Source organism: Semicossyphus pulcher, unplaced genomic scaffold (assembly GCF_022749685.1).
Source record: "Semicossyphus pulcher isolate SPU_LCO1_2020_fin unplaced genomic scaffold, fSemPul1.0.p SCAF_15, whole genome shotgun sequence".
Taxonomy (NCBI): domain Eukaryota; kingdom Metazoa; phylum Chordata; class Actinopteri; order Labriformes; family Labridae; genus Semicossyphus; species Semicossyphus pulcher.
The window spans coordinates 23,949,505-23,963,709 of record NW_027211659.1 but is presented as its reverse complement, the minus strand read 5'-3'; the positions used below and the strand labels follow the sequence as shown (position 1 = coordinate 23,963,709).

At 41.1% G+C, this 14,205-nt stretch overlaps 1 protein-coding gene across 1 annotated transcript in view; it reads left to right on the top strand.

The window, feature by feature from the left end:
- Positions 1 to 14,205, top strand: part of tfpia (tissue factor pathway inhibitor a) — a 49,031-nt gene that overhangs the window by 23,944 nt on the left and 10,882 nt on the right. Inside the window, exon 2 of the mRNA XM_069663229.1 lies at positions 4,154 to 4,354. Coding sequence (XP_069519330.1) covers positions 4,154 to 4,354 — 201 coding nt within the window. The remainder of the gene's footprint in view (positions 1 to 4,153; positions 4,355 to 14,205) is intronic.

The following is a 14,205-nucleotide window of genomic DNA, read 5'->3' as shown; positions in this document are numbered from 1 at the left end:
CCTATTGCAGATGTATGAGCTGAGCCAACACTAGCACCTTCACATTTCACATATTATTTTAGCTTTTGATAATGTTCAACTGCATAATCTTTACTACTAAATTGGCTGCTATTAGGTCAATGAAAATGTAAGGGTTTATATTTCGGCCAATATGGCACTGAAAAGTGAATTAAATAAATGCCATACTAGGTTTGAGGTAAGTTATGGTCCAATAACACTGTTTGCCCCTGAAAGAGCTCCACCGAGTTTATTTTACAAATGAATATGCTAGGCCAAGTATATGATGTATATGATGTGTAGTGTTTTCTCAGCATGGGTGAGATTGATAAAATGACAAGATAATGCCACTGGGTGAAAAATCAGTGAATCATAAATGTGATTACAGTTCATCCTGTGGGGAACACAGATGTTTGTATCTAATTATATGGTTATATAGTTAATGAGACATTTCTCTCAAAACCAGAAATGATAATCCCCACACAGCTCTAAGGAACAGTAAGGTGTCGAGTGTTGCAGGCTGTAAAACGTGAAGCGCACCATACTGCCTTTTCTGTTGAAGCCTACGATTAAAAAAAAAGAGCAGCTCGCTGCGGCTTTTTTACTGTTGTTACAGCAACCACTTAATCATTAGCTGTCATTAACCTAACCGTTATTTTGTAAACCGACAGATCTGTTCCAATTTATTTTGGCTTGCTAAAATGCTTAACTCTGTGTTCAGTAACTTCAATAGATTATATCTGTCAGGGTTGAACAAAAAGGGAGAGGACCCAGGTGCAGACTGGAAATAAGTTTAATTTAGAAAAAGACAAAAAGGCAACAAACTAAGGCTCACTTTGAACAGTCCAGGTAAGAAACATCCAAAGGGGAATCAATCGTCCAACATAAAGTCTAACAAAAAGGTATAACCAAAAATCGAACAGAAATGTGAAACACAGGGAGCCGCATGAAAAATAAAGGTAACAGGTTCAGGTGACAAAGATACAAGATGACTTCAGACCTATGCCAAACGACGAACTGACAATGAGACAGGGGAGCACAGAGACAGAGAGGTGAGGCTAATCAGACACAGGTGAGACAGTGAAGGGGCAGGTGAAAACAATCAGGGCAGGGCACATAATCAAACAAGCGGGAAACACACAAAGGCAGGAAGTGGATCAACATGGGAGACAAGGTGACAAAGTACAACAGTAAATGACCTAAACAATTAAACACAAAATTAAATACAAAACTAAACAACAAGAACTAATGACAACAGGAGACAAAGCAAGTAAAACAGGAAATAATATCTGAACCCAAAATGCAAATCAAAACCATAACTAAGCTAGAATAACTCATGACAAGGCAGAGGGCACTTGCTCTGGTAATGGAGGGTGAGAGGCTGTTCCCGAATTCATTAAACACAGTGAAACAGAGATCTGTGTGGGGCCCGCCTCTCCATTCATCAGCTTGGACGATGAGAAAAAACGTCAATGACGTTGGCAACTTTTCTGCTTTGAGTTAAAGTTTTTCCAACTTTCAACGCGAGCAGCACAGAGCAAAAAGCGTCCCTTTCATTTAAAACAACTAGCCGCCCCCAGCTGCTACAACGTGCTTTGTCTGACTGGGACCAAAGAGATCACAGAAGACAGTAGAATTCTGTGTTTTGGAACCACGAATGTATTCACCAAATTCTACACCAATCCGTTCAGTAGATGTTGAGATATTTCTCTGGATATTCCATCCACCCAACCTGATCACCAAAGTCAGCATACTTCATCCTCTCAGAAACATGAATGTCTGCACAAATAGAGGATTTATCAGGATGTGTCAGCCTGAACTTAAGTGGTGGACAGATTGATTGACAGACCAAAACAGCATTTCAAAGATCCACACCTTTATCAGAGCTTCAAACCTGACCTGACTGGCTGTCACTTTCCAGCTCATTGACAACCTTTCCCTTTATCGCCCCTTTCATGCCACTCTACACTTAGTAACTAAAACTCTGGAAACAATCAGTGGCAGATCACATAAAATGAGGGTTATTAATGATTAACATGCAATGCAAAAAGACACTTTTAAATACTGTCGCTCAAGCACTGGCCATCTGCAAGTCCCCATGGACAGAGATCCCTCTCTTCTCAGTGGGGTTTGAAGTAACTGCACCGCTTCAGGCGGGCACAACAGAGACCTGACCTAAAAACAGCAGGGATGAGGGCAGAGGAAGCCAGCTCCCAGCAGCACACTGAGACAGTGATTTCTCATTGGCAACAGCAGAGCTCAAGCAATTTTTGTATCACCACTTTCCTTTTCGGCTTTTGTGAATGATAACGAGAGTAGAAGTAGCTTTATGCTGAGCTAATTCATGAACCGTGACTGTATCTGATCTGGAAAATTATGACAAACGGAAGCTCGTTCTTTGTCCAGATGAAAGATACAAGTATTGGTCAAACATGCTCCCCACAGCAGGACTCCCAGGCTGTGCAATATCAGCCTGTTTTTACAATCAAAAGATGTCAAATACAGCAGCTTGGTCAGTGCCCCAACGTTTCAAAACGTGACACCAAGGTTTCCCTTTAATATCATTAGTGGATGCTGTCCTCGTGCTTGCTCATAGTGTCAATGTGGTGTAGAAGTCAGGTGAGTCCACACGTGTCTGCATGGGATGAAGGCCAGGGGTTTATGTGAGGGTCAAACAAACACGGGGCTTTCAGCCAGGAGGACAAGGTTTGATTCCTGCGTGAAATACACAGTAAATGTTGACTTTTTTTAAGAGGTTGTGGCTTTCCTTTAAGTTACATAACTTACAATAGTTACATAAAGTATGTTAGATATGTCATATACAGTGCTTTAGTAACATAACATTCAAAGTTAGGTAACAAGTGTTAGAAGTTAGAACTTATTTAAAGTTATAACCTCAAAGATCTCAGTTTCGTTCTCTTTGGCGGCACCTTTGGTGATAAACAGTAATTGCAGGAGCACACTTCCCAGATATCCAGACAGTGTTGCATGTGTGACGTCAACGGTTGGCTCAAGTTGTAACTCTCGCTGACGTTCGCTTTCCTTTTTAGACTGTTTGCCTTCATCTGAGCGTCGAGTTTGTTTCTTTTTCTTTGGATTTTCACTTATTTTTGAAGTTGTATCTGTAGTCATCCATCTTTTCTTTGTTTGTTTAGCCATAGTAGATTACTGTTTACTCGCAACACTTGCAGAGACCAGACCAGACAGACCAACCACTGCTGGGTGATGGAAAACGTGTCACTAACTGGGCGCTGCTTGAGATTTTTTCCTCTAAAGTCGCCACAGACACCCAGTCTGTAATACTGCAAATGCAAAGGCTTTCATCAGTGGGCCATAGCCTCAATCACCATTGTGTTACCTCATTCGACGATAGATAGTGACTTAACAACCAACCAACCAAGTAGTTTTGGTGCCTAAGTCTAACCAAACTGCGATTGTTTCACAACGTTAAACATCCGTTCGTGATTTAGTCACGTTTAACATGACTCCTATTATTTTAAATGTCCAACTGGTCGTTCTGAAGCTCGAGCGATACCCAGATCGTCATATTTTGAAGCTTAGGGCCACAGACCGAGCCTGATTTTACTGCTTGATTTGCTGCAATTCAAACTATTCCTGTGTGCTGTATTCTGTGAAAGTTTCCCCAGCTTTCACTCACTCTTCTCCTGCCAGCTGCCACCAGCCCGGATCTGCCTTTGTGTACCAAGGGGATTTAGGAGCTCCCTGATGGTTCCTTACTCTGAGTGCAAGACAAAAAAACACACCTGTAGGCCTGAAACGGAAGCTGTATATGAAGTTATTTTATATAAATGAAAAAGTGTGTGAGAGGCTCTCCTGACTTTACAATATTTCATATTTTTGATTATTGCATCTAAAGTTTCAGTGAGGTCACAGAGTTCGATGCTTTGCTGCTGACAAATCCTTCTCACACTCCCTCTGCAGCGGAGAAACTCAAAACAGTGAGCTGTCAAACCATTCACTGAAGTCTTATGGAAATTATACTGGCATGCAACTTTACCTTATCTCAAAGCCCGGGGTTAGAGTTTGATGCTGTGACCTAATTTCTCCCCCCTCACTCACAAAAAAAAAAATCCTTTTTACCAAATGCCAGAAAAAGCAAAGCACTAAAACTCGTCTTTCTATCCGACCTCTGCAGATGCAGCACCACCCGAGCTCTTCATCTTCAACGAGCTGTGCGCCCTGAAAGACGAGCCGGGGCCCTGCAAGGCCATTAAGGACCGATTCTTCTTCAGTGTTGACACAGGACGCTGTGAGCTGTTTGAGTATGGAGGCTGTGGGGGAAACGCCAACAATTTCGAGACCTTGGAGGCTTGTGAGGAGACGTGCCTTGTCTCGGGTGAGTCTGACCCTTTGGAGGAATTTTGAAAGTACATTAACAACATGTTTCCAAAGATTCACCTTGACACATATCTAATAACCTCCACTTGAAGTTAGCAGTAACAGTTTACACAGGCCACAACATCATTGACGCAGAGGGATGCAAAAGGATTATGTTCACAAATGGCAGTACAAAAGACATGGATGTATTATTGCTTTGCATTGTTGTGTTGTTGTTAGCAAATGACTAGTTTTGTTTCCAAGGACTGCTGTTCCTCATTAGACTTTATTGCCACCTTGGGCATAGAATCCTATTACAGAGTCATTCTGTTGGTATGCAGCTAAAATGGAACATTGCCAGCACATTAATTCTCAACAGTTTTCCTTAAGGCGTCTTGTTAATGGAAAAAAAATGGCACTTTAAGGGGAGGCGGCCCCTATTGTATTATTTATTAGCTACACATACTAAAGTGGTGATAAAATGAAGTTAGATTAATTGGTAATGATGAATATCAGAGTCTTCAAACAATAAGATTCCCCAATTCTCATTTCTCAGTCTGAAGATGGAATTTTAAATGATATAAAACCGGCCATGATCGTGTCTAATCCAAACTTCTGAGTGAATCAAAACAACTCAGAATCTGGATGTGTGAAGCCTGGAGGAAACCATCAGCGTTTGGGGAGGATAGTTCTTTCCTAAGCTACCAATAACTCCACACTGCAAGAAGATGAACCAAAGAAAACTACCCCAGAGAGAAATCTAGTTTGGTAACTTCGGAAAAGTAGCTCAAACTTCTTAAAAAAAACAAAAAAAACACCAGCACAAGGGATGAGGCATTTTAACAAAAAGTCATTTAAAAAATGCCAGCAAAGCATGCCACAAAATTAAGTGTATAAGAGAAAGCGTCCACATGTTCACTAGTCCAGCACTGACCAAAAAATTACCCAACTGTTCATGGGAGAATGAAAGGACTTTCAGGCTTGGTTTTGTAAACATCAATGTTCAAATTATATGCATTGCCAATGCATGCTTCACCGCGTTCAGGATGAAGGGAAAAGGAGACAGGGCTGGTCAAATGGGGAGATGCTATATTAAAACAAACACTATAACTGTCCCTTTATGGCCCAAAACTGTCTGTAGTTTCAGCGGTTAGCTACCTACTTCGATTACAAACATAGCTGAACTACCAGCAAGCTACTGCAAAATATGATTAAACTATAAGTTTAATTACATGTAGCTCAGTAATCCTCAGCCCAGGAAACTATTAATGTTAACCATTTACAACTGAGGAGAGGCGAGGGCTTCTTGTTGAGCCTGAGAAAACGTTCCTATAATAAGGCATACCATTACCACTGTGTCCATTAACAAGCATTTGTCCAGTTGATTGTGACAATATCATGTTCATCCATTACAAAGTATCTATTATCTATCTGGTGAGCCTCACCTCTCACAGTTAAGTTGCTGAGCTATATATAATTAGGCGAGAGCTGTTCCAGGATGAGGTTAAGTAGAGGCCAAGTTTGTATAATAACACGCAGACAGCATTGTTGTGACATTTTTAATCTATGGTGATATGCATCTGCTCAGGTCAACAGTTGCCAATCCCTTCGTTACAAGCCATAAAATGTGTCATTATGCAGTTTTTATTAGGTACAAGTTATCACTGTGGAATAATTACGTCAATCCAGAACATAAACACAGCAGTAAATGCCGCACGGAGAGGAGAGGGTGGCAAACATGCAGCACGCATAAATAACACAACACATGGATGTTACACACGTTTTATGGTTGTAGTGTTTGTATCCACTGTATGTGTTCATCAGCATTTACCTGTATAGGCCTATATTAGTCTGTTTGTGCTGCCTGTTCGCGGAGAGGCTGTGCATTCAACTAAAGACTTTTTTTAGCTCCATTAGCAGTGAAATGAACATAGATATAAATACTTTGTTGGATTCTTGATGGGTGGGGAGAATAGGTGCAGTACAGCAGGGTTCCCCGGTAGGTGCTGAGTTCAGTGCAGATAAGAATTGTTCAGATAAAAGTAATATATATATTTTATTCCATTGGTATTGGAGGGGACCTTGGTATAGGGCTATTCAATTAGAAATTCAATTGGGCAAGATTTTAAAACCAGAAACTGTAGATGGGCCAGGCATTCTCAGCAGCCTATTTAAAAGCCTTTTTTTGAGCTTTTGGTATACACAAAGGAAGGTAGAAAAAAGAAAAAGAAAAAAATGTTATTTGCGATTTGCCTCAATGTGGTGCAGAATATTATATTCTTAACTACTGCAATGCACAGATAAAACACAATGGTTATGCGTTTGAAGATGGCGGTAAAATGAACAAGTATTTGTCCAGGCAGGGTTAAAACAGATGTTTTCATTGTCAATTTTACGTTTCAGGGTTGACAGAGACGTATTATCAGTAAAGAATTTGCCTGTGCCTGTCAATAGCCAAATGTTTTGGAGAGCTACTAGCGTGGTCGGATTTGTGTCACATAAAGTGTTGATTTGTGAAAGATATCCTGATTGGCAGAATACGTATCACGCTGGTTTTGCCTATTGGATTCAAGCTTGCTGGGCCGCACAGAGGTTGCTTCTGGGACGGATGTGTAAGTGTTCAAAGGCAACTGTCCTTTCTTTAAAAGTTATTTTAACCAATAGTCTGTGATGAATACAGTTTGAAAGAGGCAGATATATGAACACACAAGCAAATGATGTCTTCCTTTTTTAAAAACTCTTTAGAAAACTACTCAACCATGATCAGTGCTTGATAGTTCTCTTCTCCTCCATACAGAACATGGCTGAATGCCACAGCTGAGTGGCAGCTTTAAAAGGTGTTTCTTTGAGACTGACGTAAATGGATTCACACAAAGTAACTGTATCCTAGAGACATTGAAATTTGTTGTGATTGAGTTATGAAAGAGGCTCAGAGACTGACTAAACGTTTAGGGTCAAAGGTCAATGTGACTAAAAGATGGACTTTAAAAGCAGACTTTGCATTATCTTCTCAGCCAGTCTGCTTAGTGCAGTCTGGAATGCAGGCACACATTCTGTCACTTACCGCGCAGCTTTTATTTAGTGTGACCTCAGAAATATATCATAAAACCCTTGAGAAGCAATCAGAGCTTTAAAAACTGACCCTTTACCTCTTGGTGTTCAGTATGCACGGTAACTTCAGATGAGTTGAGTGGTGCTGAGAGAAAAGAACGTCCACAAAACGGAAACACCTTTCCTGTTGCAGAACAGCTGCATGGTGTGTGTAATGGGATCTGTCATTTGGAGCAGGAAAACAATACATCTTTAATTCTCTGCTCAACGTGAAATATACCCTCACATATAGAACCATAACACATCTATCAATGTATCTTCATGGTGTGTTATTCTGTGGAGTGACAAAGTGCTTTCTCCCACTGGCACAGAATAACCTTCACCTCATTATTGCATGCCGTGGGAAACATTATGCAGCGAGACGAGAACATCATGAATGAATTTGCATCCTGAAGGCATTGTCTTATGCAGAAGATGCATCCATCTTTCCGTCCCTTTTGTTTGAAGTCACACAGACAAATATGCACTGTAAAGACAAATCTGTAGCTTCAGAGTGTGCAGGTTTTCTTTGATCATTATGAAAGTTACACTGCATTATACTGAGCTATAAAACTTAGTTCCATGGCATTTAAAGGGCGCTTTTACATCGTTTTTTATAAGTTCTTGGTTGTACAAAAATGGCGTGTTGCAGCATAACCTCTAGTTCTTATTACTTTTATCTATATTAAATCCCACTTCCATATGTGTATCTGTAAGTCAAAACCACAATGGAAAGAAAAGCTGTGTCCCAATTCCATACTCAATAATAATAAGAAGGTTTAGCCTGTAGTGTGTGACCATGTGGATGTTTTGGACACTGTTAGAGCTCTTGAGCAATGTTTTCATGAGCCTGTCCCTGCATATTTCATGCTCATGAGTGAAAGTGTAGCTGGATGCACACGAGCATGAGGGCAACACAGTACACGTTCCCTTTAGCTGCTGCCATTTTTATTGAAGAAATCAACAGGCTGTGGTAAAAACAAAAAAGTGCAGCAGTAAGCCTGCAAAAAGTAGAGGATGCAGGATTTAAAACATACCTCAAGGATGCACACAATGTGTCACTGAATATAAACATACCTTTAACAGTATTGTTCCCAATGCAATGCTTAAGGAAAAAGAAGCGTTTCATAGATACAAGAAATATCACGTGTAGTGGTACCAAACTCCCAGGAACAGCACTGGGCTGCTCACAGTGATGTTGGCCTTCTGGCCGTATGGAGTAACTTCCGGGATCATCACTGGCACAAATGGGACTCTTTATTTACACAATAACTTGAAATGAGCACCTGTAAGCATCACAAGTAGTTCATTTTTATTGTCAGAATCTAATGCATTTAGTCCAATAAAAAGTAAGAGGTCTAGAAGAGGTGTATGATTCAATTTTATGGATCCCACTTCTGCATGCAGGAAGGCAGCCAGTTCAGTCAGTGCAGTCCTGGGCGTGCATGCTCTGTACTGGCTTTGCGGGAGAGGTACTACTTAATACATCCGAGGGTGATAAAGATACACACAATCTGAGATAAAAAAAAAGTACATGTACATGCATGCTAATTGCTGGGAATGTAACTTTACTGATACATGCTATATTCGAGAAGGTGATCTAGGCTGTTCTAAGTGGGGTTTTATTTAACAGCTACACACATTTGAAAATGTCATCACAGCACACCTCAAAGGATAACATCCTTTGCAGCATGGCTGCTATCATTAAATCAGTGACATTTCATTTCCCAGAAAAAAGAACACACTAACGAAACTGATAGTTGACACACGCTAATTTGATTTATTCCACACATCAGTTATACTGCGTAATGTGTCTTCAACGTGATCACACAGGCACAGACAGCTTAACAAGAATGTTTTTGTAAAGGTCACGTAGCGATGTGAGAAACATTGTAGCTTTCTGTCTGGGAAACTTTTTTGTTTTATCTCCGAGCCCAACGCAAGCGATTTCTCTTTTCCCTGACGTTTTACTGAAACTCCAGTGAGTCATAACTTTTGTGTCCGAAACTCTTCCTTTGGTCTGATGTCCCTTTAACAGCCCTGTCAGAAGAGGTCAGAGACAAACAAGGTGTTTCTCTGTGACAGTTGCCCTTTTTTTGTCCTCAGCTCAGGGTCTGTTCAGTCTGCCAGACATTGTTAAAAAGAAAGTAGACGACAGGAAAGGAGGCGAAAAGCAAACAGCATAAAATATACTGTATGTTCCAGCTCAGTTGGGATGTAAAGTTTACTGACAACTCATTGGTTTCGGGTTGTGTTTGGACAGAAAGATAACTTTTCCACAGAAAAATGTTATTTCCCAGACACAATCATCACCACTGAATTGTATTAATCTATTGAAAAAGTCAACACTTAGGTTACAAGTGATCATATTAACACTGCAGTCATTTTGGTATGACATCTTTTTCAGGGTGTGTAGCACAGATGATGTTGTAGTGTCCTACTGCTGTGTATAAACAAAGGGAATATGCTAATATTCGCTGTTATCTTACAGTAGCTAATGGGTTATCTAATATGTTGTTTCAAGTTGAAATATGTCCCATCAGATTTAACCTATTCATTCATTGCTCAACATTCTGGACGCAGTGAAATGAAAATGATTTGTCAAACTAACTACTTTTGTATGACTTACAACCTAGACGACAATAGTTCAACATTATAACAACATTATCCTGGGAAATGATCCTACTGAACACATATCAATCATAAACTGACATAGTGGTCAAGTTTGTTCGAGGTATGTCCATTATTAGATTGTAATATTTATAATCCCTTTGAGACAACAAAAAATGGACAACATAAAAAAAGAAGATAATACTCTTATAGTTCTCTCTTTTAAAGATATAATCTTGAAGATTTTAATGTAAATAAATGTCTGTTAAGTCACTATCTATCGCCGAATGAGGTAACACAATGGTGACTGAGCCTATGGCCCACTGATGAAAGCCTTTGCATCTGCAGTATTACAGACTGGGTGTGACTTTTGCAGAAAAAATCCCAAGCGGCGCCCAGTTAGTGACGCGTTTTCCGTCAGCCAGCAGTGGTTGGTCTGCCAGAGAGGGTAGGCGGAGCTAAGTGGCTGCTTTTCCGCTCTCTGCAAGTGTTGTGAGTAAACAGTAATCTACTATGGCTGAACAAACAAAGAAAAGGTCGATGACTACAGATACAACTTCAAAAATAAGTGAAATTCCAAAGAAAAAGAAACAAATTGGACACTCAGATGAAGGCAAAAAGGAAAACGACCGTCAGTCAGGAAAACAAGAGTTACAATCATAACAAAGGGAGCCAACCGTAGATGTCTGGTTATCTGGGAAGTGTGCTCCTGCAGTCGCTGTTTATCGCCATATGGTGCCGCCAAATAGAACGAAACTAGAGATTGTCACTTTAACAAGGCCTGCAAACATTGACCTTTAACCTTCTGTAAAATTGGTGCTTTGATTCCATCATATTTTGTACGACTTTACCATATGCATGTATGCATGGTATGACAACAGTGCAATGTGAGGAGTGAAAAGGATACTGAAAAAATATGAAGCAGATGAGTTTAATAGCATTTGCAGTTTGAACAGCGTAGATCCTCGTTTGATGCAATGGTGATATAAACATGTTGTGAACAGGATGTATCTAAACAATAAGAATACACAACAAATGACACGATTTACAGGCACAGTGGATGTTTGCACATGGGTTCTTCCTGACACTGTGACTGAGTTAACTGTTCATCAGAGTGACAGCCAGCTTGTTTAGCTCTTTAGCACCTACTAGAGGCAAGAAAGGGTAACACAGTAATCATGAATATATTAGTCCTTTTTTGATATACAGTTGGGTTGACATTACTCCTTCAGGTCAGTTTATTTGTCCAACTTCTGTCCATCCAGTGGCAGCTGTTTTTACGCCTGAGTTCACTTATTCTGCCAAAATATGTTTTCAATCTGAGGTCGTATTTTTTCACAAGAGGCCTGGCCAAGATGGTGTCAGAAGGTTTATAGACAGAAGGGGGGAAAAAACACGATAAGGGATGGATGCGGTGAGACAAAGTATAGTCTAAACAGGTTTACTTTTCTCTCTCATCTCTCTGGGTATGACATTCAAAGAGGCTAAAATATGAAAGCAAACATGAAAATGTGTGTTCTGTCCCCCACAGAGCAGTCATCTGAGGCCATCTAATGTTGAAGCCCGCTTTGCTGAAATATTCAGGTTCTCTTTGGAGAGGAGCCAAAACTCAAAGGAACAACAGGCTGAATGATTCTCGCACTTGAAACTAAACCGGCTGATAATTCCTCCTCACAACACAAATCACCTCTTCCACCTTCACAGCTTTGAGAATTGTGTTTCTGAATTATTCATCCCTTCATTGCTCTGGAGAGAGTGCTAGTCTGCCCTTTGACACATCTCTTTGCCCACGCTTTAAAGTCAAAGTCACCTCTTCAAATGTATTTAGATGTGAGAGTGATGGTTTTTAATCATTGTCACCCTTCAGCAGATTGTGGTTATTCAAAGACTTAACAGAGAAACCAAACAGAGTGAAACATCCTCATGTGCCCACATCATAAGTCCTCAGCTGTGTGAGTTTAGACAGGTAGAAGCATTTCCTTCAGACACACAAGTCAGAAGTGTCATCACAATTCTTCTTGAGTTTCTTACAAGAGTGATTGAGTCTGTGGTTTTGTCAGCTTGTTAGCCGGTAAATCACCCTCTCTGGTGAGCTTTTGTCACCTTCTAGTCGTAAATCCTCGTTGACTGCATGTTTTAAAGAAGCTAGTGGAGGACAGTGACAGCTTAAAGCAATGATTCATCATTTGGGGGAATATTCTATAAACTTTCTTGTCAAGTCAGATCAGAAGATTTATACCACTCACATGTGTCCATTAAATACAAGACTACAGCTAACAGGTTAGAGTAGCTTAGAATGAGGACTGGATTTAGCTAGTCTATTCAAACTCATGTGAAAGAGGACACTTGTTTTCTGAAAGGATAACCTATTCATTTTGATAAGGCTAGTGGACAAGTTAAACACACTATATATGAGATTTTGAGCACTTTTTAGATACATCTTGTGAGGCACCTGGACACATCAGTGGTGTTACCTGGGGTCATTGGGTGTTTCGGGTCTTTCAACAATCATACACCCTCATTCAGGCGACCCAGCCGGGGTTGATCAGGCCCCAGCTTGTGTTCAGGTAGCTCTACTCCACCCACGGTTCTCCTCACCTGATCCACAGCCACCTTGACCTTGTGGCCAACTTGATGGCCCTTTGCCTACTGGCCCCTGCGATGCCAAGCATGGTGTAGGCCTTGCAGAGGGACTGGCCTGTGCGCCCCCTGCAACCCACCTCAATGGGCTCGCACCTCGCTCGCCACTCATTGTTTCTGCACTTTTCAACAAGCTCAGTGTACTATGCCCTCTTCCTCTCATTGGCCTCCTCGATGCGGTCCTCCGAGGGAACGATGAGCTCTAATAGAAAGACCTGCTTGGAGCCTTCTATAATCAGAACCACGTCTGGCCTTAGCGCTGTTACGGCCACAGTTTCTGGAAACTTCAGTTGTTTCCCCAGGTCAACTTCCAGTTCCCAGCCTTGTGCCGTTGCTAGCAGGCCAGCAGAGCCACTAATGTTGTCTTTTCCCCAGCCCTGACAAAAGCAAAAGCTCCTTCACTGGGTGGAGGTGCTTGCAGTGGCTAATCTAACTGCTGATGGTGTCCGCTATGGCCTTAATAGCAACAAATAACTACAAATTTTCTTTGTAAATGTAGTTTTTAGGAAAGGCATCCCGAGCAGAGAATTTTTCCCAGTGGCCACTCAGAGTATTGCAGCAGCATGCAGCCCAAAGAAGAATTTACCCATAGACCACTGTTAAGAGACGTCTGTAAAGCTGTTTTCAAGGCCCCTCCAGCAAACAAGGCGTATTATGATTCTCTACAATGTTTTTTCTGCCATGTCTTGGCATCAGGTGCAGTAGCAGTAGAGAGGGATTGATGTGTCAATAGGGCATCATCAAAGTGGAAGTCTTTCCTGATTTCTTCTCAGGCAATCTGATGACATTTGCATGCTATCTTTGACTGCTGGACATGTTGCATAACCTTTAAATCCTGCTGTAAGAGTCCTGTTTTGGTGCAACATTGCAAAACAGACAGTTTTAGCTCTTTTTATCCATTTTTGTCTCAGGCTAAATCCCCCGTAGACGAGGAAGCTGTTTGCACACCTCACAAACACAGGTGTTACGAGTGACAGATGCAGCGCTGCACTGTGATCTCTGGCAAGTGGTTTCAAAGATGACTGGAGACAGAATTGTTTCCTCCCATCATTGTGGTGCAGATATTCCATCCGAACCTGATGTATTTTCAAGTGGCACACCTGCGTTGGATTGCGACTTGATCATTTCTTTGTAAGCTGTTCTGCCGTGCCTCCCTCTTCGGTGAAACACCTGTGCTGTTCTTAAAAGATCTGCACTGGTTTCCAAAAATGTCTGTTATGTCCTCCTAAAATAAAGCCCGGCAATTTTTTTTCTTCCTTTTAAGGATTTTCTTAACGTCTCTCAAAGTAACAGTCAGCAATAACGTTCTTGGCCTTTGTGTGGCGATGACTGATGCTCTGTGCTGTTTCAGAATCCTTAAAGATGTCCTGTTTAACATCCACTGCTGTGTCTAGCCGGTCATTTTCCATCGCTCCCCGCCTGCAATGTGTTATTGACCTTTGCGTTGAGGCCAGACTATTCTCTTTCTCCTGGTGTTTCTTTGACTCGGCAGGATTTATTCAAACTGCCTCAGCCACCATCTGTATGTTG